At 57.5% G+C, this 26,648-nt stretch overlaps 10 protein-coding genes across 10 annotated transcripts; 3 read left to right on the forward strand and 7 right to left on the reverse strand.

Moving 5' to 3' along the window:
• Positions 1–210: 210 nt before the first annotated feature.
• On the reverse strand, positions 211–2,335 carry SPBR_02466 (uncharacterized protein; the record flags this gene model as incomplete). Its single annotated transcript, XM_040760769.1, has 4 exons — positions 211–736; positions 795–1,150; positions 1,210–1,729; positions 1,800–2,335. The coding sequence occupies 4 exons, from the start codon at positions 2,333–2,335 to the stop codon at positions 211–213; spliced, it is 1,938 nt and encodes a 645-aa protein (XP_040620406.1).
• A 1,836-nt stretch (positions 2,336–4,171) lies between these two features.
• SPBR_03321 (uncharacterized protein) lies at positions 4,172–4,633 on the reverse strand (the record flags this gene model as incomplete). The annotated part of the gene is made up of 1 exon (XM_040761624.1): positions 4,172–4,633. One exon carries the CDS (start codon positions 4,631–4,633, stop codon positions 4,172–4,174), a length of 462 nt encoding a protein of 153 aa, XP_040620407.1.
• A 1,029-nt stretch (positions 4,634–5,662) lies between these two features.
• Positions 5,663–7,060, reverse strand: SPBR_02804 (uncharacterized protein; the record flags this gene model as incomplete). Its single annotated transcript, XM_040761107.1, has 1 exon — positions 5,663–7,060. One exon carries the CDS (start codon positions 7,058–7,060, stop codon positions 5,663–5,665), a length of 1,398 nt encoding a protein of 465 aa, XP_040620408.1.
• A 1,699-nt stretch (positions 7,061–8,759) lies between these two features.
• On the forward strand, positions 8,760–10,509 carry SPBR_02629 (set domain containing protein; the record flags this gene model as incomplete). The annotated part of the gene is made up of 2 exons (XM_040760932.1): positions 8,760–8,886; positions 8,936–10,509. The coding sequence occupies 2 exons, from the start codon at positions 8,760–8,762 to the stop codon at positions 10,507–10,509; spliced, it is 1,701 nt and encodes a 566-aa protein (XP_040620409.1).
• Positions 10,510–12,834: 2,325 nt separating this feature from the next.
• SPBR_03152 (RNase III domain protein) lies at positions 12,835–13,666 on the forward strand (the record flags this gene model as incomplete). The annotated part of the gene is made up of 2 exons (XM_040761455.1): positions 12,835–12,913; positions 12,963–13,666. The coding sequence occupies 2 exons, from the start codon at positions 12,835–12,837 to the stop codon at positions 13,664–13,666; spliced, it is 783 nt and encodes a 260-aa protein (XP_040620410.1).
• A 315-nt stretch (positions 13,667–13,981) lies between these two features.
• Positions 13,982–15,061, reverse strand: SPBR_02991 (uncharacterized protein; the record flags this gene model as incomplete). Its single annotated transcript, XM_040761294.1, has 1 exon — positions 13,982–15,061. One exon carries the CDS (start codon positions 15,059–15,061, stop codon positions 13,982–13,984), a length of 1,080 nt encoding a protein of 359 aa, XP_040620411.1.
• Positions 15,062–16,297: 1,236 nt separating this feature from the next.
• Positions 16,298–17,122, reverse strand: SPBR_03154 (uncharacterized protein; the record flags this gene model as incomplete). Its single annotated transcript, XM_040761457.1, has 1 exon — positions 16,298–17,122. The coding sequence occupies one exon, from the start codon at positions 17,120–17,122 to the stop codon at positions 16,298–16,300; it is 825 nt and encodes a 274-aa protein (XP_040620412.1).
• Positions 17,123–18,248: 1,126 nt separating this feature from the next.
• Positions 18,249–20,012, forward strand: SPBR_02620 (Gly-Xaa carboxypeptidase; the record flags this gene model as incomplete). The annotated part of the gene is made up of 1 exon (XM_040760923.1): positions 18,249–20,012. One exon carries the CDS (start codon positions 18,249–18,251, stop codon positions 20,010–20,012), a length of 1,764 nt encoding a protein of 587 aa, XP_040620413.1.
• A 166-nt stretch (positions 20,013–20,178) lies between these two features.
• SPBR_02566 (phosphoribosylaminoimidazole carboxylase) lies at positions 20,179–22,059 on the reverse strand (the record flags this gene model as incomplete). Its single annotated transcript, XM_040760869.1, has 1 exon — positions 20,179–22,059. The coding sequence occupies one exon, from the start codon at positions 22,057–22,059 to the stop codon at positions 20,179–20,181; it is 1,881 nt and encodes a 626-aa protein (XP_040620414.1).
• A 365-nt stretch (positions 22,060–22,424) lies between these two features.
• SPBR_03048 (uncharacterized protein) lies at positions 22,425–23,423 on the reverse strand (the record flags this gene model as incomplete). The annotated part of the gene is made up of 1 exon (XM_040761351.1): positions 22,425–23,423. The coding sequence occupies one exon, from the start codon at positions 23,421–23,423 to the stop codon at positions 22,425–22,427; it is 999 nt and encodes a 332-aa protein (XP_040620415.1).
• Positions 23,424–26,648: the final 3,225 nt, after the last annotated feature.

Below are 26,648 nucleotides of genomic sequence, written 5' to 3' on the forward strand. Positions count from 1 at the left end.
TTATTATTGGTAGGATGGCCCATCTTCGTATTTATACTTTGACTAATCAATCTTTTCAACGTTTCCATACAGAAGGGGGCGCTCAATTAAAAGGTAGCGTGGATAAGGGACAAACGAAACAAATCATGACAAAAACACTTCAAAGCACCAAAATCAAGCTGCTTCCAAATGAAACAAAAGAAATATTGCAAGGATATCCAACACCTTTCCTTAGAAATTACCGCTGTCCTGGTCGTCAAATGCCGCTGAGTAGTCAGTCTCTTGGTAGATGTCAGTCTCTTGGTAGGTATCAGCTTCTTGGTAGGTGTCGGTCTCTTGATAGGTGTCAGTCTCTTGGTAGGTATCAGTCTCTTGGTAGGTATCAGTCTCTTGGTAGGTATCGATGTCTTGGTACGTGTCGGCCGCTTGGTAAGTGTCGGTCTCCTGATACGATGCCGTGGCTTGGTAGGAATCGGTCTCCTGATACGAAGCCGCGGCCTGGTACGTGTCAGTCTCTTGGTACGAAGAAGACTGATCGTAGGAAGCGGACGCGTAGTCGTACGAACTCGACGCTGCCACCGTGTCGGTCTGATTGTAGCTGGTGCTGTCGTAACTGTAGTTGTTATCAACAAACGTATTATTCTCGACTGTCCGGTTTTCAACATCGGTGTTGTTCACAACCGTGGTGTTATCCACAACGGTCGTATTGTCAATGACCGTGGAGTTGTCGATGATGGTTGTATTGTCAATCACGGTACTACAATGGTTAGCAAGGTAGCCTTTGCGGGACATGTTTCCTGAAACAATAAACTCACTTCTCAACCACTGTGTTGTTGTCAACAACACGCGAGTCGTTGACAAAGGTCGTGCTGCCGTAGTAGCCAGGGCCCGTCTCGACGTACTCAGCCACCGAGGGCTGATACCCCCCAGCGACTGCCGGGCCACCAGCACCAACAAAGGTCTCTCCTTCATAGGCACGACCGCCGTATCCGCCACTGCCTCCAAGGCCGGCAGCTTGAGCAACTTCGCCTGCAAACTTCTTCTCCTCCTTATTCTCCCACTTTTCAAACTTGTGAGCACCTTCCACAGCCAACATGCCAGCTGCAATACCACCAACAGCTCCCAGGCCAACTTTTTGGCCCGTCGAGAGCTTGCTGAAGAAGCCCTGCTTCTTGGGAGGTTCTGTAGCCACTGCGGGGGGCGGTGCATAGTTGGCCGGAGGAGGAACACCGTAAGGGGCGGGAGCTCCATGGGGGGGTTGGCTAGGATATGGCTGCTGACCGTATGGAGGCTGTTGACCATACGGCGGCTGTCCGTAAGGAGCAGGAGGCTGCCCAGGAACGCGAGCCGGACCACCGGGGCCACCTGGAGGAGGGGGCCCGCCTCGCCCAGCTTGGCCAGAGGGGGGCTGTTGACCATACGGCGCTTGCCCTGGGGGACCAGGGCGAGGAGCACCTGCGCCTGCATATGGCGGCTGTCCCGGCGCGCCAGGGGGGCCAGGAGGAGCACCAGGTGCACGCTGACCAGGGGCATCAGGGGCACCAGGCGCAGCTCCGGGTGGAGGAGGGCCACCCGGAGAGTAAGGCACAGGTGCACCTGCAGGAGGAGCACCAGGTGGGCCACTAGGACCGGCAGGCCGCGCCTGGGGCTGACCAGGCGAGTATGCCGGTGGTACCGGTGAACTGCCACGGATGTTGGGCGGCTGGCCTGGTGCAAGTGCAGTTGTCGGAGGCGCTGCGTTGTAGGGAGGCTGGCTGGTGGCCGGAGGAGGAGAACCGTAGGTAGCTGGGTCTGATGTGGTTGGCGGAGGAGCGCCGTACGGCCGAGGCGTCGTGACAGCCGGAGGAGCACCGTAGGGAGGCTGAGAAACAGGCTGCTGCGGGCTCCCGTAAGGAGGCTGAGCAGACGGCGGCTGGGGAGAGCCGTATTGCGGGTAGCCTGGCTGCTGTTGGCCGGGAGGCGGGACTGGGCTGTAGGCAGCCGGCGCAGGAGGCGGGGGCGGAGAAGAGTATGCACCGCCATACTGTTGGGGCGGCGGCTGCTGGACCGGCGGAGGAGCATACGACTGGTAGCCTGGCTGCTGGGGTGGAGGCGAGGTGTGCTGGCCGTACGGAGGCTGGCTTGTGGGAGGCGGTGCGCCACCACCCGAGATGTTCATGTTGGACATGGCAGCCGCCAGCGGATCCTGACCAGGTGGCAGCTGTTGATAAGGAGGCTGGCCATAGTACGGAGGCGACTGCGGCGGAGGGTACTGGCCGTATTGTTGCGGAGGATTTTGCGCATATGGAGGCTGCTGGGGCTGGCCATATCCTCCGCCCGGCGGCGGCGGCTGGTTGTACTGCTGCCGGTATGCCATGGTGCTGGATGTAGTGAGAAGGTGCTTCTCAGTAGGTAGACTGTGACGAGATGTGTTTTAAACAAGCACCAGCCCTGGCGTCCTATTTTCAAACCCAAAGGCAAAATACAATATCAAGGCGACTGACAAGCTTCATCCGCAAGAGATGAACCGCAACAGAGGGGCGAGGACGCGGGGTATTAATGTCCCTCGCTTCCATGAGAAAAATGGCCCCGTGGCATATAGCAATGGCAGCATCGCCCCCACCCCATTGTGGTACGGGACCGTGGACTGCCCTGGCCACCCTGGCCACCCTGGCCACTCTGGCCTCGTATGGCTTGGTATGGTTTCTGGTCTGGGCTCTGGTCTACCCGATCGAGGTTAGGTTGTCTGCGGAGACCCACGACAAAAGGCAGACAGCCCGACGAAAGTACGGGACCGATCTGGTCTGGTGTAAGAAGATATTGCTTCCCGTTTGGAGTGGCCTGGCCAAACTGCGGCTGAGCAGGCGGTAGCCAACTGGCTGCCATGGCGATGTGTCAAACGGAGGCCTGGCCATCGCCCTGGGTGGGCGGGCAGCAAAAGATACAACAAAAATAAATGCGACAAAAAACGAAATGCATGAGGGGGTCAACAAACCAATAGATTCGAGGCGCATTTGCGCGCATTGGTGCTAGTGGTTCCGCACGAGCCGATGTTTAATCTGCTGAGAGGCCGAACGGAAATGGAAATGGGTCTGAAGCCTCGAGGGTTCCGCACGTCGGAAAAGGCTTGTCTGGTCCCCTGTCCCTTGGCCGTTCGCTCGTAAAGCTTCTTTTCCTCCTGCGGGAGGCCCAGGCCGCCCACATGGCTGCGAGCCATTCGCCAGATCAGCACAGCCATGGGTACCCCCCCTGTCCAAATGCAGCGTTGTATCTTCTCTCTATTTTCGCAAGCTTCGTGATTGCTCGCTCCACTGCATCTTCACCGTTCCGCGCACCTTGCCACCCAACTCTTTGGGCAACCCGAGCATGTGGAAAAGTCCGAAGTCCCTGAATCTGCCTCGCCTGCGATACTGGGCAAAGGGCCAGAAAATGCTTGGCACGTAGATTCGATGCAACGATGCGATATGGCCTGTATCAGGTAAGGTTGACGAGGTCGATGGTGAGAGCTGCATATTGCGTGCAGCACGGAAGATGCTGGTGTCTCATATGCCTCAAGTCAGATGCCCCTTTTCTTCACAAGGTTGTGGAGCGTAAGATAGTTGGGAGAAAAGAACAAACAGGTCCAGGAAGAAGGGAGGGGAGGAAGGCCAGCCCACGCAGGTGTCACAGAATTATGATTAATGGGGCGGGAGGGAAAGTGCCTGTTGCTGCAGTCGGATGCGCCTTCCCGCATTGCTGCGATGCAAGGCCCCAAAATTAGAATGAAGGCGACAGACCGTGCTACTTCCCAAACAAGCCGCTAACAAATACAAAGTCGTCTAATACGCACAGCAAGCTCCTTCGCTATTGGTAAATATCATACTCTTTTGATTGGGGAAACTTGCATGTCTTGACAGCATCCGGAGAAAAGACACAAATAGCGGTGACAGCATTGGGAAGATTTCAGCGAAGCAGAAATATTGAAACGCAATCACCACGGCTTCATACAAACCACGGTACATGACTAAACAAGCACAAGCAATGGTTCCGTCATCGTTAGATCAAAGAAAGGGCAAGTAGACAACCAGTGGACATTGAACAATACTTGTACTTGTTGCCGTGTTTAAGATATAAAGTATAAAAACGTGCAAAGCTTCCTAGCTATACTGTTGAAGAACAACCGACCAATACAATCGATTGTCGGCAACTCTTGGCCTGGCATCTGCCGTTCACTTCAGTCACGGTACGGCACCGAATAGGACGCGCCGACGTTGTCGTAGCAGGCCACGGCACCCGACTCGGTCATGTAAATACCGTCGTTGAGGTCGATGGAGCCGCAGTCGCAGTCGAGGTACCGGGTATTAAACATGCGGCTCGTGCAGCCCTGGCACGACGCGAAGGCGCCGCCCATGTAGCCCCAGGCCAAATTGTTGTTGTAGTTGCCGAGACAGAGGCTAAGGTCGAGCGTGGACGCAACCTCAGTGGCCGAGTTGCCCGGGTCAGTATTGCACGTGGCCTGTAGGTGGCCGTAAGCCTCGCCGTGACTTGTGACTTGGTAAAAATCACATTGCGCGATGAAGCCGCCGTGGACGGCCGGGGTGGCCTGGCGGCTGGCGACGGGGGTGGCCACGGTGAGGGACGCGAGAGAGGCGGTGGACATAAGAGCCACAGCCCGGTTGGCAAAAAAAGACTTCATAATAACGAAGAGTGCGGGATTACGCTTGGAAAAGATCGTGATATGATGTGAGAAAAGGGGATATGCCGAGTGGAAGGGGAAACGGCAAGAGCGGCGAGACGGACGTCATATATATTTGTACCCGGCAATTTTGGCATGAACGTTCTTTTGTAAAAGGAAAGAGCCATGAACAGGAGGGAAGGGGCAAACAAGAGACGAACAAGGAAGGAGGGCGCTTTGTTGTTGATACACGATCGCTCCTTCCTCATCATGTATTTGAATAGGTCGTGGCAATGTTGGCCCACGCGGCAGCGTCTTCTTCGCAAGTATCGTCATCATGACTCCAGACCATGCAAGGGCAAACGTATGTCTACAAAGACAACAGACGCGATTACGTGTTCTGAAGGAGCAGGAAGTTGCAGACAGGTGCAGCCATCATGACAATCCTTTTGTCACGCTAGTGTCGACAATGAATTCGACACGATGGATTCGACATCGAAGCAGGGGAAAACAAAGGTAAGAAACAGCTCATCGCATGTGATGCACCTCCTGGAAAAATCAATCAAAGGAGGAATCGGCCAACAATGCAGTGATGGGCCGTGAAGGCCACGGAGCGGGGTGTTATTGTTGGCTCGCTCTGTTGTTAACTGGTGCATGAAAGACGCATGTCCAACTGAACGTCACAGGGAAACAAAGGAGAGGCACGCAAACAATGGATATGTTCAGCAGGAATCAACAGACAGGAGGCAAAGTAACAAAGACGCAAGCAAAGAGTTTCATCGCACTTTGACTCATTCTCATGACCGTACCAACCGACATCGTTTTGTCACTCGACGGACTCCAAGACCAACCGCACCAGGACCGACCTTCCTTTACCTAAATACGATTGTCCTTGGGTGTTGACCAACGGTCACTTACAATGCCATCCGTTTTAACACCTCGGAAATGTTTAAACAAAAACGCCACGAATGGTTGAAACGAGAGTAACAAATGAATATGGCTCTAAGTCTATGTCTTTGGCTCGCTGTCTAATTCGCATTCTATGCCCATCTATGTGCATGCCTGAATTTCCTCCAGTATCACTTTCTCGACGTTCCCAACACAGTCCATGGCCGCAGCCTCGGCCTGCATTGCCTGAGCTGTCGCCGCATATTTGGGTTCTGACAGAACCGCATCCAGGGCCGCACCCAGCGCCTCAGGCGTGGGATGCGCCGTCGCCAAGTTAATGCCCAGGCCGCTGTACTGCACGCGTTTTCCGCTCTCGGGTTTATCTTGTGTCTCGCCCGCCAGCACCTGCGGCACGCCGTGGATGATGCCGTGCATGGTTGCGCCGTACCCGCCGTTGTGGACCCAGAGGGCGGCGTACGGGAGGACGGCGTCATACGAGAGATAGTCGGCGACGCGACAATTGACGGGCAGGGGACCGCTGCTTTCCGACAACGACGCGCCGCGAACACCGAGGATGGCAATCGTCAGTACGTCTGTGCGGTCCGCCAGAAGGCGTATCGTGGGTACGATGAGCTCCGTCGGTTCGGTCTCGACGGTGCCCTGTGCGACAACGACCACCTTCTTGCGATCGTTGAGAGGCAACGCCTGGTTGGACACGAGCTCGCCCCACCAGGGAAACGGCGGCGGTGCAGCTAGAACGACAGGCGGGACGACGCCCACAATGTGGAAGCCGGCAGGCATGTCGCTGCGGGGAAGCTCAAACGACGGCACACCGACCTGGGCAATCGCGTCATGGCAGACGTAGTTGGCGCCGGCCATGAAGACGATGTTCTTGACACGTTCGTCGACGGACAGGCCCGCCTCCTTGAGCTTTTCTCGCCAGAGAGCACTCAGTGGCGCCGCCCTGGCGGTGATCCACTCGTTCCAGAGAGCGGCCAAGCGAGCGGGTCTGTCCGGTGTCTTCTCCAGGGAGTCGGGATAGCCATAGGGCGGATGGTCGACGCTGCGAATGGCCGGCGCAGTGATCGATAGGCAGACCGACCGACGAAGGACCGCCGGTGGCAGAGACAGTCCGAGCTTGAGCGGCATCGCGCCGTAAAAGAACGCCTCTGTCACCACCAAGATACGGCTCCCCGGATTTTCGTGGATCAGCGCGTCCACGGCTGCTTGCAGACTGGCCCACTCGCCCGGCAGCGCACACAGTGCCTGGTGCCGGTTGTCGGTGACCGATTGGGGCAGGGCCGCCGCCTGTTCTGGCGACAGGCCGTCCACGCCGCCCTTTTTTCGGTCAAACAGCGAGTCATCGTCCAGGTCCGCCACGTCGCCCACGAGCGGCAGGAACTGCAGCCCGGCCGCCTCGATGCGCGCACGGAAAAAGGCGGCACTGAGGAAGGAGACGCGCCATCCGAGCTGCTGGTGCAAGCCGGCAGCGATGCGCAGGACGGGCGTGATGTGGCCCGTGAGCGGGTGGCAGCAGAAAAGGAGGATGGGACGCGCCATCGCGTGGATGAGTGGTTGTGGTAGGAGGGTGTCGTCAGATGACAGTTGACAAGTGTGAACTTGATGTTGGCGATCATATGGGTCACTTTGAAGGAGCCACGTTTTAGGGCGATTGGTGGATGGCGCACGCTATTTAGGGCGCTATTAGGGCAACTTTTCAGGGGTTTACGTGCATCAACACGAACATCGCATCACAAATACGCCACTGACAGAGACATATTCAAAATATGAATACTGAAATCGACAAGTGACAGTTGAATCAAGCCAAGTTGGATGAAAACTAAAGCATTGCTCAAAAAAATACTTTTACAGGCCTATCGATACCTTGCCGACACCACTCGGCAGAACTCATTACTTCCCTATTCAGATCCTGCCCTGCTTGCACTCTTGCTCCTACTTTTGCTTCTTGTTTTGCTTCGGCTCTTGCTCACGTCATCGGGTGTGCTCCGTATCTTACTACCACTCGTCTGGGAAGTCGACAAGACTTTCTCGGCTCCTTTTCCACTGCCCCCTCCATCGCCCTCGTCGGCTGGCGATTGTGGCGTTTGTGTGCCGGAGGTAACTGTACCAGCAGGTTCTCCAGTACCTTCGCTGCCGTCACGTACATCGCCATTGGCACCAGACATTGTCACATCTTCAATGCGAGGCGTGAGTTCGGCCGGTGTTGGCGAACTGGACGAGGATGTGTTCTGGTCCTGCAGGCAATGTTGACAACCATGGCAGTGATGACAAAGTGGCCAGTCGACACCGGAAACTACCAGTGCCGGGCAAGCACCGGCAGCATGGGAACGTGCTACACAAGCTGCCTGTCAATTTTAGAAGGGGACAACACAAAGATTCAAACTATAAACTTTCGATGGTGGAAAGGGAAACGTACAGTGGGCGTCCAGCAGACGGTTGGATAGGCCACGACGACGGGCGGCGGATAGTAGAGGTAGTAGGATGGGCATGTGTACTGGTTTGTTAATAATGTAAATCTATACCTCCAATAATTTGAGTTGCGAGGACTACTTCTCCTACATATGAATACACTGCAGGTGGACAGCAGACGTTGTTGGTGACTGAATAGCGGACCACGCGGCGGCACTTTGAAGGCATATTGTTGGTGTTGCAGAGCTGCGATGCTGAAGATTTTCGATCGTGACTGCTTTGAACGCTTCATATTGTTTCATCTCATCATTATCATCTCATTTGGGTTTGGAAGTCCCGCGTTTTATATGTCATCAACCGGCAGCCTTTCATCGTGAAAGGAAGCAAAGGATACACAAAACATCACTCACGATGGTGACCTTGGTGAGGCTCTGGAAACGTGGTGCTGCTAGTACGCCCAAACCACAAACAGGTTACAGTGAAAGAACATCCCTTGCAAGGTTGTCATCTGTGACGAGATGCTTGTACATGCTGGCTGTTAGACTGCCGTCGCCACTCCTGTAAATACAGCGTCTCCACAACCAGTCGAGCCTCGCTGTTGCACGGGCCGTTAGTGTGTTACCGGCGCAGTGGGTTAGCGCCTGGGCCAAGCCAGTCCTGGACGGCTAATGCAAGGTGAGCCAGGTGAGAAAAAAAATATGAAAATAAAAAATTACAAAAAGCTCCATAAAGCTTCAAATCTGAGCACTCAGAAATGTCATGAGTCGTGACGCAACACCACATCCACAAACAGAGCACAGGATTGGAACGTATCCAAAAAGGACACATCATGGCTGACGACTACTTACAACCGGCACGTGCCTTCCTGGACTGGTTCCGCGCCTGGCCCGGTACCACGTTCCACGACGACATTGAGATTGTGGACCTGCGCGCCCGCGGCGCCGGTCGCGGCATCAGTGAGTCCTCTGCTGTGATTTATTGCTCTTCTCACTCTAACACCCGCAGTCGCCAAGAAAGACATTCCTGTGGATACGGTTCTCTTCACTATCCCTCGCAAGGCCATCATCAGCGCCACCACGTCGGAGCTGGCCACGCTGATCCCGTCCATCGTCCAGGGCGCAGAGAAGGAGGGCGACAATGAGGGCGACGACGACGGCGACGAGGACAACGGCGACAGCGCACAAGACCCGTGGACATCTCTCATCCTCATCCTCATCTACGAGTTTCTGCGTGGACCCGCCTCGCCATGGAAACCCTACTTTGACGTCCTGCCGGAAGTCTTTGATACGCCCATGTTCTGGACGGCCGACGAGATCGAGGCGCTGCAGGCCAGTCCCGTCGTGGACCGAGTGGGCCGTGAAGAGGCCGACGAGATGATCCGGACAAAAATGCTGCCCGTCATCCGTGCCCACAGCAGCATCTTCTTCGGCGAGGGAGTCGCGCCGCTCGACGACGACGCGCTGGTAAAGCTGGCCCACCGCATGGGCAGCACCATTATGGCCTACTCGTTTAGTCTAGAGAAGGACGACGACGAGGACGAAGAGGAAGACGAAGAGAAGCCAAAAGGCGACCACGAGGACGTGGAGATGAAGGACGGAGACGCGGAACCACAAGACCAAGAGCACAACCACGGCCCCAACTGTGACCACGGCGACGTCTCCGACTCGGACTCGGAAGGCCACGGCTGGGTCGAGGACAAGGACGACCAGCTGCCCCTCGGCATGGTCCCCATGGCCGACATGCTCAATGCCGACGCCGAGTGCAACGCCCACATCAGCCACGGCGTCGAGGCCTTGACCGCCACCGCCGTCCGGCCCATCCGCGCCGGCGAAGAGATTCTCAACTACTACGGGCCCCTCTCCAATGGCGAACTCCTCCGCCGCTACGGGTATACCACCGATAAGCACGCCTTTTTCGACGCCGTCGACCTGCCCTGGTTCCTCGTCCAGCTCCACCTGGCGCGCCAGCTCGACCTCTCTGCCAGCGACACGGCCAAGGTCGCCGAGACGATCGATGTCGACGAATTTGAGGATCCGGTCATGCTCGACCGCGACTTTGATGAGGACGAGACGACGGGCCAGCTGAAGGCGCCCGATGCGGCGGGCACGGTCTTGACCGAACTGCCCCAGACGCTCCGCCGCCAGGCCCGTGCGTTTGCCAAGGTCGCCCTCCGCCAGCTGCAGCGCCGCCGCGAAAAGGCCCTGGCCGCGTCAAAGAAGCAGACAGGCAAGAACGGCAAGAACGACAAAACGCACCCGCCCAAGACCGAAAAGGAGGTCGTAGCCGCGGCTCTGGCGGCTGCTTTTGCCGAGCGGCTGGCCGCGTACCCGACATCCCTGGAGGCTGACGAGGCCCAGTTTGCCGAGACACCCGCCGGCAGCCGCCTGCACTCGGCCCTCCGTGTGCGCATTGGCGAGAAACGGCTGCTTACCGAAGCCTTGGCGCTCGCCAAGGCGGACCTGGCCACCGCCAAAGCCGAGGCCAAAGCCGAAGCCAAGGCAGAAAAGGCGGCCGAGAAGGAGAAGCGGCGTGGCAACGGCGATGACCAGCCGTCTGGCAAGCGGCAGCGGAGGGGCTAGCTTGGTCGTTTTCTGCACATATTGTACTTGATCGAACGGGATAGATAAAAAAGCCTTGTATTTGATTTCCTTTCCATTTCTTCGTCCCTACTTCCTAGCCAGTGACCCAAACTCCTCAAGTAAAAGTAGCCGATGGAAATTCCCTGTTCCCGCTATGCACCTGTCCATGTATCCAATCCTATTCATGCCTTGGGCTTCTTCCGGACCAATCCTGCACTGAGGACATTGACTGCCGGTGCTCCAGTTGGGACCTCCTCTCCCGGTGTGCTCTCCACGTTCTTCTGTTTCTTTCGAACGAGGCCGGCGCTCAGAACGTTGACTGCTTCATTTGCCGTTCCCTTGCCTTGTGGTTCAGCTGCCGTATCCGCTTCGTTCGGAGCACGCTTTCTCTTGGCCAGGCTGCTCAGGTCCGTGACGCCATTGCTGCTTTGCCCGCTGTGCCCGTCTTGACCGTTTGACGACGCAACAGATGGCTGTGTACCCACGACGAGCACCCGCCAATCGCCGCTCCCAATCCCCGCTTCGTGCACCCACCGTCGCGTGCTTGCTGCACTCTTTTCGAACGTGCTAAAGTCCAGCTGCAGCAGCAGCTCGTTGATCCGCTTGTAGTCCGACTCGTCCACCAGCAGCCGACCCCGTCCGGTCACGGGCCACCGATAGTAGGCCGTGCTCGTCGGGCGTGCAGCCAATGCGTAGCGCTGCTGCGTTTTGGGCGGGGCCGTCGGGAGACAATGTAGCCGCGGAGGGCCCGCTTCTTCTTTTTCTTTGTTGGGGTCTGCTTGGACGCAGCCGCCGCCCTCTCCTGCACCGTGCCCTCGGGCTCAAAGACAATCCACAAAAAACCAGTCAGCCGTCCGCTCGAACACTCTTGCCGAAACGCCATCATCTCCCAGAACTGGTCCAGCGACTTGACGCTCTTCCACTGGCCGTTCCAGCCCCCGTTGTGACCTGCCGCCGTCGTCTTGCCACCACTCTTGTCCTCCTTGCCGCTCGTCCGCTCCGCCTCTTCGTCCAGCTCGTCGAGGTACCGTGCTTTCGGGTCGTCCGGGTACTGCGGGATCAGACAGCGCGGTGGCGGGCGTGGTGCGTCATTGGTCACGTAGCGCGAGATGGACTCGAGTGGGTGGCCGAGGGTCCACTGCTTTTGCTGGTCGGGCCGCCGGGGCAAAAACGCGCGGGTCTCGTACGTGTCCAGACCGGGCACGACTAGGTAGCCCTGAGCGTGCTTCCACCCTTTGACTTGTGCATCCGTGTCGGTGTCGTTGGCTGCCAACAACAGCGGGTCCAGTACCCGGCACCACCACTTCACCAGCCCCCGGTCGTCCAAGACATGTTTCCCCGGGTTGTCGACACTGCCCGGGAACAGGTATTGTGACTGTGCCCGCGCAAAGAGGCTGATGATCGACGGCACGCCTGCGCGCCGCCGCTGCTCGACCAGAAATGTGAGGAAGCCCGACGAGACCGCCCGGATAGGAGACGGTGTTCCCCTTGGTAGGCCCAGCAGGTGGAGATAGCCCGACGAGTCGGCTTTGGCGACGAAGAAGGTGCTGGAGTAGGCCGTCGTGAAAATAAAGATTTCGAGGGCAAAAGCCAAGACTTCTTCGTCGCCATCTGAGCTCCCTTTGGGGCCGGGCACGTGTGTGATGGTGACACCGAGGAAGTGGCTCTCGATAAAAGTCCGATCTGGACGCTGGCCGGGCGGTGCGTGGAACAATGCGTTTGTTTTCGTCGGCGGAGTCGAGAGATGATAGATCCCAAAGTTATGTCCAGAAGGCAGCACGGCCGCAAGGCGCGCGGCGAGATCCTCGGCCATGTCGGCGAAGAAAACAAAGACAGAAGAGAAAATAGAGAAAAGAGAAAATCGAAAAGAAAGGAGAGAAAATATGCAAGCGCAAACAAATGTCACATATTAAAAGAAAAACTGTCCGTGAAACATGATAACGGCGTGAAGGAGACTCGAAGGGAAGAAACAGCTTCCCGTCGCGTGTCGTTGCTGCCACGGACTTTTGTCTCAGCGCGTTAAGTGAATCAAAGCCTCAATGTACCTTTTTGGTGCGGACACGCATCGAGAGTACATACAGTGCACTAGTACTCTTATGTAGCTTCCTGTTTGGTGCCCCACTTAGCTCACTTCAGTTCGTAGCACGTGACACATCACGCACGTCTCAAGCTCTTTGGCGCTTGTTAGAAAAAAAGTTTCGGAACGCCAAAACCATCGACACTCCAAAAAGCCACGACCAGCATCAGGCGACCACGACGAGCGGCCACATTTCCTCCCATTGCACACCGTCGCCGACGCCTCTCCACGCCATACATATCCTACATATGCGCAGCACTCATGTCCTTAACAAGAAGGGCGCTGCAGAGCAGCACGAGCACCTGGCCGGCCGCATCCAGGCCCGGAGTGTGCTGCCGGCGAGCCTTTTCCGCGACGCAGCGTAACAACAACACAGAGTCTGCGACGCAAGACCCAATACCACGACAGACACAGACGACGACGGACGAGAGCAGCCCACGATGGGCCCACACCCCCGCGCGCATGAAGGCGCCCTTTTCCATCCAGCAGCCCAAGGACCCGCGCCGCTCCGTCTGGGTCGTCAACGAGGACCCGGCCCGCCTCGACCGCATGTACGAAAAGCTGCTGGGCCCACAGCTCGCTCGGAACTTGCCGGACGAGCTCAAGTGGCTGGCCGTCACGCACAAGAGCTTTGACAATGGCCGGCGTGGGTTCAACACGCGGCTGGCGTTTTTTGGTCGCATGATTCTGGCCTCCGAGACGACGCGGGCCATTATGAGCCGGCCGGCGGCGGCGGCGGCGGGAGTTGCTGATGCGGGACAAGCAGATGCAGCGCTTGCGGATCCCTACGGCCGCGAACCGTTCTCGCACCCTGCCCTCGACAACGTGGACAAGCTGAGCACGGCACAGCCGCACGACTACGCGACGCCGGCAAAGCTGACGATGCTGGCGCGCGACGTGGGCCTGCCAGGCGTGGTGCGGTGGAAGCCGCGGATGCCGGACAACCTGGAAGGGTCGGGCATCACGACGGTGATGACGTCGACCCTGTATGCTATTATCGGGGTGGTGGCGCTGCACCACGGCGCGGCGGCGGCGAACCGCATTGTGCAGGAGCGGATCATCAACTACTTGGCGCAGTAGGGGGGTTGGGGAGACGTAGAGTCCACGTCTAGGGAAGAGCGCTTGCGGCAGGTGGACAGGCCATATCCATTGTACCAAATCCATGGTGTTGAAAACATGGCATGTTGAGTCTCTTTTGTTGTTTGTAAATTTTATTTCCATTACAACATATGTACATTATATAACAAAGGCTCGAAAAGGAGTGAACAGGAAGGATATATGGAAATGGAAACATGATCCAACCGAGGAGACGAAATAAAAAAAGAAAAAGTAAAAGAAATACCCCATCGCAGCAAATATAACCCTGCTGCCCAATTGCAGCTGATGACTCATTCGTCATGGCGCCACCGGTACCCATCTCTCATCGTCGTCCAGGTTGCCCGGTTGCACGGGAAAAGTTGTAACATGCGGCAACCGCTTGTCGAGGTCGCTTTCATCATTGAACCGTGCACCGGACTTGTGTGACAGCGTCGTCAGTGTTGTTGTCGCCGTAGATGACGACGTTGATGCCGCCTCGGCCTCCCGGCCAAAAGCAAGGTCCAGCACCTCGAGCGGGCCGTGGCCCACGGTCATCCACCCGGCGCCGCCACTCTGGCTCCGCAGCTCGGCGCCCTGGCCCGCCTGGAACCGCCGGAACGTGTACGTGTCCCGACAGTCGACCAGTGCACAGTGCCCGTCGTGCCAGTCGGCCGGCGGCATGCGCTCGTCATACAGGAAGAGGACGAGCTGGTCGAGGTCGCGGAAGATGTTGCGACTGTAGATCAGCAGCAGAATACCAGAGCCCGGGTGGCCAATGGAGGAGGCGCACATGGCCAGGCGACGGAGGCCACTGCCATGCTCATGCCCATGCCCATGCCCGCCCCGCCCGCCGGCACGCACCGTCTGGCTGGCAATGTGCCGCAGCAGCTCGACCGTCTGGGCCACGTTGAACTCGCCCAGCACGGCGAGTGTGTCGGCGTGCGGCGCCAGGTACAGGCGACGATGCAGGTCCAGACGGGCCTCGCCGGCGCGCTCGCAGGGCGTGTTGACGGCCAGGCGGATGGTGGCCGAGTAGTGCTTGAGGGCGCAGGAGCGGGCCTCGTACGACACGGCGAGGGCGGCCGGGTTGGCGCTCCAGGACTGCCACTTGGCGAGCGAGGCCGGGCCAGCCGCACCAGCGCTGCCCCGGCCGCCACTGGCGGCATGGTAGTCGTCGGCATAGTGGGACTTGCGGCGGTGAACCTCGACGACCCGGGGCGCAAACGAGAGGTTCCAGATCTTGAGGCGCAGCTCGGTCGGAAGGTCGGGGAAACGGGGAAAGGAGGTGGGCATGGCATGCTCCTCTATCGTCGTTGCGGCCAAACGGCCAGTAATGATGGTCATGGACGGGACGGTATCGGCCAACGCAGGCCCCGGCCCGTCTTGTTGTACACCCATGTCGGGCCGGGTGCGAAACAGAGACGGTGTGAGTGAAGATCAGCGATCGACAGGGACGACGCGGCCTGTCGGTTCGTTTCAGAATGTCGAATCCGGGATGCTGGGAACGGGTTCGCAGCCTTTGAATATCAAAGTTTGATGCTGTTGTCGCTTGAAGTGTCAAATAGTATACGACGAAGGCCACGAGCCCTCCGCTGAGATGGACAGCGTTCCTGTGGCCGTACTCTGAGAATGAACGTCTTCAGCTCAACTCTGCTGACCTATATAGCCTCAAGTGCCAAGGTTGCAAGACACCGAGATTGGGAACCCTGCATCCTTTTCTGCGGTAAGATAGCCCTGATTGCTGTTGCGAGGTCGTATTCCGTCTTTCCCTTCGTGTCGCTGCTCTGCGCCGTTTAGGTTGCTGTGCTCGGCACAAAATGGACTTCTCGCGAATGTTTTGCTGTCACATCAGGGAGGGGGCAGAAATTGGAAATCAATCCTCCCACGCAATTCCCAAAACGGGACAGCACGCAGGGCTGCCACGACGCAGCGTTCCGGTCACTTTCCTACCAGTTGCAGACTGTCGTAGGTGGGTGGGTGGTCTCGTGATGTCATTTGCAGGGCGTGGAGCCCCCACAACGTGTCTCTCCAGGCGCTTGGGTGCTTTAATTATAAGGGTGCTATTTTTGTATCTCAGGTGTCACTCCGGGGGCCTTAGGGGACTTAGGGGGCTGATTTGAGCAGCTAGTCTCCGTTTTTCTTTCCTTTTTTTTTTTTACTTCACTTCCTATTGTTACTTCTTCTTTTCAAGATTTTTTCAACCTCTTTATTCGGCACGTTCTACGTATTCCGACTGTTATACGTCTTGTTTCTCTCCAACCTCTCCATCCTTCTCCAAGCTCTGTTTACTTTTCGCTCCATTTTTGTGGCCACCTCTACACGCCCAAAGTTGAGATCGTTGGTTTTCCCGTTCGGCCTTAAATTAGTGGGCCGCTATAGCTCTCCATAGTGCCCGTAGGGCGTTACATGGCACCTGTAGCGCATTATTTTACCAACTTTATCAGCTGTTGACAGGTCTCTGCCGCACGTCATTGCGACTGGGCCGATGCCAGACGCCCGATGCACTCGCTTCCACAGTCCAAACTTACCGTCTATCCCATTTTGGGCTCCACATGTTTCTCCGCGCCCATATTCTCCGCCCATGGATTTTTCGGTCTACCTAGCTATGCCCACTTCCCTCAGTCCCTCTCTCTCTCACTCCACAGCCTCGTTGCCGTCAGCAAATGTCACGGCCTCATCACCGTATGTCCGCACCAAGCGGTAGGGCAACACTTCAACAAAGCCGACGTCGACACTCAACATTTCCATCAACGATGTCTTCAACTCGGACGTGACGTCGTTCACATCTGTTTTGGCCTCGTCGAACTCGTGCAGTGTCAACCAGCGAGACGGCCTGCCTTTTGCCAGAGTTGACGGAGGGCCAACGCCAGGTGGTGGCGGCGCCTTGTCTCCCCCGATTTCGTTTTCCACCACCACTGCAAAGCGCGTCGAACGCTGCCAGCCCGGAAGGGCGGCCACGTGTGGCATGTAAGCGTTGTGATACCAGCTGGGCGGCCTGGCGTCGCCGGGCGGCTGGTCCTGCTCGCCCTCGCCGAGCGCCAAAACCTCCGACAGCAAAAGCGTCCGCGTGGCGCTGCCGCCGCCCGCCCACGACCCGATGTGCCGTGCAAACCGCCCGCGAAACGATGCGAACCGTGCGATCGGGCCACCGTCGGGCAGTCTTTCGTGGCGCAGCGGGATGCCGCGAAAGGCCGCGCTGGCGACAAACGCAAGTGTTGGCAGCTTGTAGACGACGAGGAAAGGGTTGGCGCCAGGCGTAGCTGTCGGCGCCTCCGTCGCGGAGACCGCCTGGTAGCGCCGTGCCATGGGCAGCGGCTGCGATGGGTCGGCATGGATGACGTCAGGGATGTGCACGTCCTCGTACCAGCTGGCAAAGTCATCGTAGGGAAAGATAGCTTCGTCGTTAGTATTGGAGCTGATCCAGAAGATGCCAGGGCCGGTAAAGCGACTGTCGGTCATGGTGGACAACTGGTGAGTCCAGCGGAAATGTGGAGAGTACTTGTGAATGAAAATATCTACGAGGCCTTTTTTGATGCTCGTGATCTTGTCCGGAAGCTCGAGAGTGCTGATGATCATATCGTAAATATCAGGATGATTGGTAGAGGGGAGGGAGCGGCCCATATTACTCGACGGCTTTTGCCAGCCTTTATCCTGTATCCCGCTTCCATATTCGCATTTTATGAAGCTGATTTCCCGTACCGATGTCGTGTTCTACAGCAGCTTCGATGAACCATGCCTGTTGTGCAATATGAGATGCAGAGTGCACGGCATTTTCTCACGGGCATTGTCTCACAAGGCAACAAGATGAAAATCATTGAAGGATATTTGATGGCCATCCGTGGTGTTGCGAGTACACCAATATATTTAGAATAAATGTGTAGCATAGGAATGTGGCACATTTTACCTTTAAAGCTGTTTGTTCTGTTCTTTATTTTTAAGTTTGTGGTTTTTTTTGTTTTTTTTTTACTTCTTTTTCTTAAATATGCCCCACCCAGCCAGCACTTGTGTATTTCTACGGTGAACAGAAACTAGCTTTCTTGTGTCTTGTGTCTTTTCCGACCAGACACGTAGTAGAACATGACGAGAAGAGGAACCAATTGTAAGACGCGGCAGCAATATAAACGACAGGTATCCGTGACATGTGTATCGATAAGGCAAGCAGAGACAAACTGGTGCCTCAATCCTCTGTTTCCTTAGTGCCATCGCCAAGGACGACATAATACACGACCAGCTGCCTATTTGGGCGTATTTTCAAGGCCGGCGATCGCTAGGGCGGGCTTTTGTCAGGGGCGGAGGGTGTTCCTTCCCGAGGGCGACGCCATGCCGCCGGGGCAGACAAAACAGGCAAGAGATACCGGCTTACAGCGCGACCGCGGCTTCTCGTTGGCGCAACTAGCCGACGCCAGTGGAGAGCCTCCCGTTTTAACTGAACGCCGTTGTTTGTTCGGACCAGCTTGCCCCGGTCCAGTCGCTTTCCTCCTCGGCGCTCTTTATTGCTCGCGGCCTGCCTTCTTTGAGTCCAATTCTCCTATCCTTTCCAACCCATCCAACTGGATCGGACTGAGCGACTAAACTACCGGCCAACATGAAGTTCAACGGCCTCCGCCTGCTTTTCCTATCGGCGGCAACGCCTGCTCTCGCGGCCGTCCTCGCAACCTCCAACTCCGATGACTCGACCAGTCACCAGCACGTCATCGGTGGTGACCACGTAGACAGCGACCGCTTTACCTGTGACCTGCCGCCGCCCGTGGCTCCGCCGGCCAGCGACGGACTGCTCTCGGCCGACGAGCTGTTCGGGGGTGCCGAGGCTCGCGAGCTCCAGGCGCACCGTCTGGCGGCAGCTGTCCGCGTGCCGAGTGTCAGCTACGACGACATGCAGGACGTCGACGTGGACCCGCGCTGGGCCGTCTTTGCCGACCTGCACCGCGTGTTCGAGGCGCTCTTCCCGGTCGTGCACCGCCATATGACCGTCACCAAGATCAACCAGTACGGCCTGGTGTTCAGCATCAACGGCTCCGACTCGAGCCTGCGACCCATCTTGCTCACGGGCCACCAGGACGTCGTGCCCGTGCCCGACCCGTCTGCCTGGACGCACCCGCCCTTCTCAGGCTACTTCGACGGCACCTGGCTGTGGGGCCGCGGTGCTGCCGACGACAAGAGCAGCGTGACGGCGCTGCTGTCGGTGGCCGAGGCCCTCCTCGCACACGAGGACTGGACACCGCGCCGCACGCTGATTCTTGCCTTTGGCTGCGACGAAGAGTCGCTGGGCGAGCGTGGTGCGGGTGCGATTAACAAGCACCTGGAGGCCGTGTACGGCCGCGACTCGATGGTGCTGCTGCTGGACGAGGGCGGCTCGGGCCTTGATCTGGTCCAGGGCCGCGGTGATGGCGACGAGGACACGCTCTTTGCCTTGCCGGCCGTCGCCGAGAAGGGGCAGATTAACGTCTTCTACGAGCTGCGCGCCCGCGGCGGCCACTCGTCCACGCCGCTGCCGCACACGGCCATTGGCATCGCCGCCGAGATCGTGGCGGCTCTCGAGGCGCACGCGTACGCGCCCAAGCTGGTCGAGGGCTCGCCGCTGCACAACAACTACGTGTGCCGCGCGCGCTACTCGCCCGACGCGGACCGCAACGTGACCCGACTGGTTGCCAACAACGAGCTGGCGGCGCTCGCCGACCTGCTCGCCAGCTACGACCCGATGCTCAAGTTCCGCCTGCAGACGTCGCAGGCCGTGGACATTATCCATGCCGGCCTCAAGATCAACGCCATGCCCGAAAAGGTCGAGATTGGCGTCAACTACCGCGTGGCGCCGCACGAGTCGCTCGACACCGTCAAGCAGCGCACCGTCGAGCTGCTGCAGCCCATTGTCGCCAAGTACAACATTGCGCTGACGGCCTTTGGCAAGGAGGTCAAGGAGGTCAAGGAGGTCAAGGGGGCCGCGGCTGATACTGACACTGCTGCATCCGTTGTAGGCGCCGACGGCGCGGTCCATGCCCAGTACGACGTCGACTACGACGCCTCGCTCGTCGTGACGGCGCCCATGGAGCTCCCCGTGGCACCCATCACGCCCACCACCGGCCCTGTCTGGGACCTGTTCTCGGGAACGATCCAGCACACGTTTGCCTTTGACGGCGGCCGTGTCGTGCCGGTGGGCGACATTATGAACGGCAACACGGACACGCGCTCATACCTGGGCCTGACGCGCAACGTCTTCCGGTGGGATCCGCTGCGCCCGACGTCGTTCCAGAACATGCACGCCATTGACGAGGCAATGCACATAGACGGCCACATGGAGGCGGTGCGCTTCTACTACAACCTCGTGCGCAACTTTGACGCGGCGGACGTGTAAGGACGCGTAAGGTGGCGTGTTGTACGTATTGGGTCATGGCTAGGCGTGTGCCGTGTGATAGACGATAGAGGCGGATAGATTCATGATGCGCTGTAGAAAAGTATATGTTGGAATACAAACGACAAATGATCAACAAAGGAGTCTATCTTTAAAGCGCAAACGTGGTCTACTTCTTGAGGTAGGCATCCACGCCAATGCTGCGCAGCCGCACCGCCTTGTCCGTCACCTGCTGCTCCATGTCCCGCTGGTACGCCTCCATCTTGGCCAGCAGCGACGGCGTAAACACGCCCAGGATCCGGATCGCCAGCAGCGCCGCATTGGTCGAGTTGTTGATGGCCACGGTCGCCGTCGGCACGCCCCGCGGCATCTGCACAATGCTCAGCAGGCTGTCCATGCCGTCCAGGTGCGTCGCCTTGACGGGAACGCCAATGACGGGCAGCGGCGTGTACGCCGCCAGCATGCCGGGCAGATGGGCGGCGCCGCCGGCGGCCGCGATAATCACCTTGATGCCGCGCGCGGCGGCGTCCGTGGCCACCTGGCCCATCTTGGCCGGCGTGCGGTGCGCCGACGTGATGTCGACCTCCCACGGGACGCCAAACTGGTCGAGGACGTCGATGCCGGCCTTGAGCACAGGCAGGTCCGAGTCGGAGCCCATGGTGACGAGGACCAGCGGGTGGGCGGCGACGCCGGCGGACGGCGCAGACGCAGGTGCAGCAGACGAAACAGACGCGACAGGCACAACGGGCGCGACGGTCGGGACGGTCGCAGGCGCCGCGGCCGGCCGCAGGGCCTTGGTGGGCGCCTGCAGGCGCTCGTCGCGGATGGCCTGGGACAGGCGGATGAGCGGTGTGGCCGCCTGCTCGAGCTCGGCAATCGACAGGCTCGTGCCCGTCAGCGTAATGTGGCCAATCTTGCGGCTGGGCTTGGCCGCCTTGCCGTACATGTGCACGTAGACGCCGAGGCCGGGGGCAAACGTCGACTGGGCGGCCTCGATCAGCGCCTCGTGCGCATCCGGGGTGGCGCCGCCCAGGACATTGATCATCAGCGCCGACTGCACGTGCGGCTCGAGCGTCGCAGGCAGCGGGCGGTCCAGGATGGCCGTCAGCTGGGCCTTGAACTGCGACATGTAGGGGATCGACTCGATGGTCAGGTGGCCCGAGTTGTGCGGGCGGGGCGCAATCTCGTTGACGACAACCGCGTCGTCGGCCGTCAAAAACAGCTCGACGGCAAACACGCCGCGGCCCCAGAGCTGGTCGACGACGCGGCACGCCACGTCCTGTGCCTTTTGGGAAAGCTGCTGCCGACGCGCCCCCGCCAGCCCGCGCGGCGGCATGTACACGTACGAGCAGATGTTGTCCTCGTGCACCGTCTCGACCACCGGGTACGGCAGCAGCTGCTTGGTCACGCCGGGCGCGCCGTCGTCCTCGGTGCGGATCACCATCACCGACAGCTCCATGACAAACGGCACCCACTTCTCGGCGTAGCACGCCACGTGGCCAAACTCGGCCTCCGCGGCGTCCAGGTCGGCCGCCGTGCCCACCTTGAAGTTGCCGCGCCCGTCGTACGAGTCCTTGCGCGCCTTGAGCATGAACGGGTAGCCAAAGGCGGCCGCCGCCTGCTCCATGGAGGCGCGCATGCCGCGGCCGGTCGCGACGGCCACCTGCTTCGCCACCGGCAGGCCCTTGGACGCCAGGTATTCCTTCTGCTCGTACTTGTTCTGCACCAGCCGCAGCGTCTTCCACGACGGGTGCACCGGGACGGGCGTCGTGCCGGGCGTCGCGCCGTTGGTCGCAATCGCCTCGAGGACGTCCGTGTCAATATGCTCAATCTCGACCGTCAGCACGTCGCTGTGCGCCGCCAGCGTGCGGATCTTGCTGGCGTCCTTGAAGGAGCCGGCCACGTGGTTCTTGTTGCGGTTGATCTGCTTGGCCGGTGCGTCCTCGGCGTCGAGCACGGCCACGGGGATGTTGAGCGGCGCCGCCGCCTCGCACAGCATCTGGCCGAGCTGGCCGCCGCCGAGAAGGCCAATCACAGGGGTCTTGACCATTGCGTGGACTGGGATGGGTGGGCGGTTGTGTTGCAGTAATGCAAATTGCTGCCAAACGAAAGGTGTGGTCGCAATTCGGTGGGGGCGCAAGTCGTCGGCATTGCTAAAAAAAAATGAATAAGGTGCTCAGAAAATTATGACGTGAAGCTCCGTTGTAAGTTGTCGATGCGGGTCACCACTAGCGCCGTTATCGCTAGTATGAGTGGGTAAAGGTTGGTCACGTGCAGCTAACCCAGAAATAAACGGCAGTAATTAAATAACGTTCACCTGGTGTCTTGCATCCTTTCTCGTGCAACACATGTGCTGTAATTGTGCCTCCATATTATGTTTCAGAATATCTATTTCGTGTTGTTGTACATTATATATTACGGCAGTATGATGCCGGGCAAATCGAGGTCGATCAGCCACGGTAGGTAGAAGGGCTCTTCTTCATCGCCCTTGATAGAAGCGTTGACAAACAGGGTATGCGTCCGCGATGCTGCGTCGACAGCGAGATCGCCGCCAGCCACATGGCTTGTCGGTCGGCATCCTTGCTCTGCAAATGCAGCCAGGCGCCGGGATTTGGTCGCGGCCGTCGCATCGTCGTCCAGCCTGCCGCGCCGGACACTCTGCAGCGTATCGAGCATGGTGGATCGGCCGTGGTCGATCGCCGTAAAATGGGATGCTGTACTGGCATTCGTCGCTTCTGCCTCCCGCCAGGCCACAAGCTTGGCGCCCCAGCCGGCATGCACGTGCCCGAAGCAGTGCAGCAGCGGTCGGGCGCGTGCCACGGCTCGGAAGAGCTCGGGCAGGCCACCTCGTTTCTGCGATGCCATGCGGTCCAGCACGCCCTCGGGCGGGCTGTGCGTCAGAACAATGTCGGTGCCGGCGGCAATGGCAAAATCGTGTGCGTCCTCGGGACGGTACTGGAAGCCCCAATCGGCGTCGAGTGAGCATGTGTAGGGGCTGGCATATACCGTCAGCGAGGCGCCGTTGGCGAGTGTAAAGTGGTGTGTGCCCTCATCGAGTAAGTGGATGTTGTGTGACACACGCGCGCCTTCAAAGAGCTGGCGCGCCTCGCCGTCGCGGCCATATTCGCGAGCCACGAGCTCGGGTTCCGTCGTCAGCCCGGCCTCAGACACCTTGCGGTGGAAGGCGGGTAGATCTAGAGTAAAGTCGTGGTTACCGGCGATTACCAGAGTGAGCGGTGCGCCGAGGTCTTTGAGGAGGCCGAGCGTCGCACGGAACTCGGCCACCTTCGACTCTTCGGTCAGGTCGCCGCAGTGGATAACCACATCAACACCCGTCGGTGGTTGGCGTCCAGGCGGAAATCGTTCTCCGTGTGTGTCTGAGAGGACTAAGATTTTTGTCTTGATGTGCGCCATGCTAAACGACTGCAGAGGCAGACGCTTTCTATCGTATTGAGGAAGACGAGTCACAAGGAGGTTTAAAGTATGAGTGCTTGGTGGTTTGCCTTGGTATGTGATGCAAGGCAATGAACAAACAAGGTTCACAGAATGCGACCATACAAGTAAACAGAAAGGGCGCAAATCGCTCCATAGCGTATTGATAAATGACCAAAAAGCGAATGCTCGATTACGAAAGCAACAAGTCACGTAAAATGGGATGTAGAGCCACAATTGTACTAAAGTGATGACAGAGATACATCTTGTCAGCAAGGCAACTTTGTGCTCCAACAACCAGATGAAGAACAGTCAGCATCGCACGTTCATGTCATCTAGCGCAAGAGACGAACATCATTCGAGCCGTATAAGTCACGGGGAATCTGAAGGTGAGATTTTGTCCGGTCGTTCCTATGGTATCAACACACAGCCTGAAGCCGTATTAGATGCCCCGGTTCCGTCCACGGTCCCACCGAGCTGCCCCGGCCGATCGTGATCAGTATCGTGGAAACCGGCCAAAAGCGTCTGTCATCTGTCTGCCAGGTGGTGCCAGCTGCCGTGCTGGAAGAGGGAACGATGCTGGGGCGCCTAACTCGTCTTTTTTCTTCAGCGAGAAGCTAGCATGAAGTCGACAGCGGTGTCTGGCATAACGGCCAAGGTATGCTCGGGGGACAGTCTACTCCGGAGGCCGGCAGACGGCGTCAACAGTCGACCCGAAAGCCAGTGAGTCTGCCTGGCCCGCCTGGTCCGCTGCGGAACATTAACTTGGTGATTACTCCTTCGAATTCTTCTCACGCAATTCACATTCGCTGACAATGGCGGAAGCGGAATACCGCGGTGAATTAATCCTCGTAGTTCCGCTTCCACAAGACAACGGAATCACCTTGGCACCGCCAGAACGCCTTGCAAAAGGGGCCGCAATTAACAAAAGACATGCCAAGTATGAACAAGAATCGGTGCATGCATCGCACATGCTCAAACGTGCCAGACACACGTGGAGGCCTGTGAGGGCTGTGCGACATACAGCTGCCTAGACTTCTCCGCCAGGGGCAAGGCAAAATCTTTCGCCGAAAAAGATGAGGCTCTTGTTACCAATGCGGCATCAGGAAAAATATCTCATTTCCTATTTTGGTATCAAGTCACGATGTACGGCATACGAAGTACGGTGTTGCATTCCTGGTAACAATTTACCCGCAGTTCGCTGTTGACATTCTGTACAGGGCGTCAACGCTATTTGTTGATTGGCCGTGGAACGAAGGAACGAAAGAACGAGAGAGCGAGAGGACAGGGGAGACGGGAGATGGATCGAGAATAACGCAGGTGAGACGCAAACATAACGTTCAGTGAAATGAATTGACGAACACTGGGAAGGGTTAAAAAAAAAAAAAAAAAAAATAAAAAAAAAACAATTCAGGAACAAATTATTCCCAGAAAATACTCGTCGGCGCCAAGACGGCGGACTGTGCGGCAGCGAGGCAGAGAAGTGAGAAAAGAATGGGGAAACCTTCGTGCACATTGGCCGACAGCGTCCCAAGAAAGTGTGCAGATTCCGCCAGTCATTCCGCGGCGTCCGTCCACACTGCCGCCAAGCTGGCTCGACCCCGGCAGTCAACGTCTTTGTTAATTTCCCAGCATGCACCTGAAATTTGGGCGTTGTCTCTGTCTATTTATTTTTATTCGCTACTCCGTTCTATCCCCCCTCCTTCAGTCCTGAGCTTCTTTCCTATAGTGCCTGTTTCAAACGCTTTTCGCTTGCTGAGGCGATCCAATTCCTGGAATTCAAAAGTAGTCGTGCAGTCGTGGCATGCCATCACAAAGTCCCTCTGTTTAGGCTTCTCACGCCGACAGTTTCTTCTCCACAACGCATGGAACTCCTATTCTGGCTGTTTGGCAATTTCTTTATTTTCGGTAGGCGGTAGTTTCAGCCCACTCAGCCCTCTGCAGGGCTGGCCCATATTAATTTCGACGTCGGACGGGGATTTTCACAGGCTTTTGCATGTTTTTGCCTGGCCCTTATTCTGTAATTACCCTTGAACCTTTTCTCCTTTTCATGCCCCGTACATCAATACCACGTATTTCGCTTGTGTTTGTTTAGCGCCGCTCATAGCGGTAACCACTAGTCAACTGCCGCATGCACCACGTCGTATGGAGAGGTAAGAGACTTATGTTGCGGCATTGTCCCTTGGGTGGTGTCACTGAAGCCGGCGGAAGGTCTACATTGCATCATGTCGTCGGACATGTCATTCGAGTGAGATGGATAATTCAAGGCAAGAAAACATAGTTATCTTGTGGTAGGTTAAACCAAGCCCAATTCGTGCCCGGACGACGCCAACACTTTTCCTTGGACGTGTTCTCACTCTTCCTGGCAACCCCTGTCCTGCTTGCCTGTGACTCTGTGGCGTTTTGGATCCAATCATTACACCCAGCGAAGCACAGGGCACCTCGACTTGCGAGCCCCGATGGTGTGCGGTTGTGAGGGAGCAACTGTCTTGTCGTGTTGTTCCGTCCTAGGACCTAAAGTATCCGGGCAAGAAGGATCCAGGGCTGAAGGAAAAGAATAACCAAAACTGTACAAATCAACACCGGCAGGGAAGAAGTCGTCAACAAAGTGTATTTACACGCTCGTTGTAAGGAAAGCTACGACGTATTTTGTTTTCGTTCATTTTACTTTTTTTTTCTTTTTTTTTCTCTCAATATCTCCTTGTCATTCATTATATCTAAACCGCACAATCTCTATTTTGTGCATTTCCTCGTAAAAGAACTGCCTCGATGCAAAACCCGTCTGGTCCTTCACGTTGACCTTTCGACGAGTGGGCCTGGACTAACACCAACACCGGCTGGGGCTCCACCCGGCATTGCTAGGACAAGGCGCATTTTTTGTTTCATCACGAGGAGAAGCACAACGGCAGGCTTTGTAAGGACCGCTGCCCTTTTGTCTGTCATTGAACCTGGAGCCTGCCTAGCGCACGACCCTGAGAAGACTGGAGACTGGAAACTGGAGAACGGCTGAAACTGGGATTTGATCTGGCATGAAAACGGTCTCGCTAGGCAGAAGATGCTCATTGGTCCGTGATATCAGCTTGTCGTTGGTCCAGGAAAGAAAAGGGATAGCAAGAGAAACAGAAAAAGAGAAGATGGGGCAGGCTAACGTGCCTGGAGACGGGTGAAAGAATCAGGTACGTTGGGCTTGGGCTGCATGGGCGTGGT

Source organism: Sporothrix brasiliensis, assembly GCF_000820605.1.
Source record: "Sporothrix brasiliensis 5110 chromosome Unknown Cont17, whole genome shotgun sequence".
NCBI lineage: Eukaryota > Fungi > Ascomycota > Sordariomycetes > Ophiostomatales > Ophiostomataceae > Sporothrix > Sporothrix brasiliensis.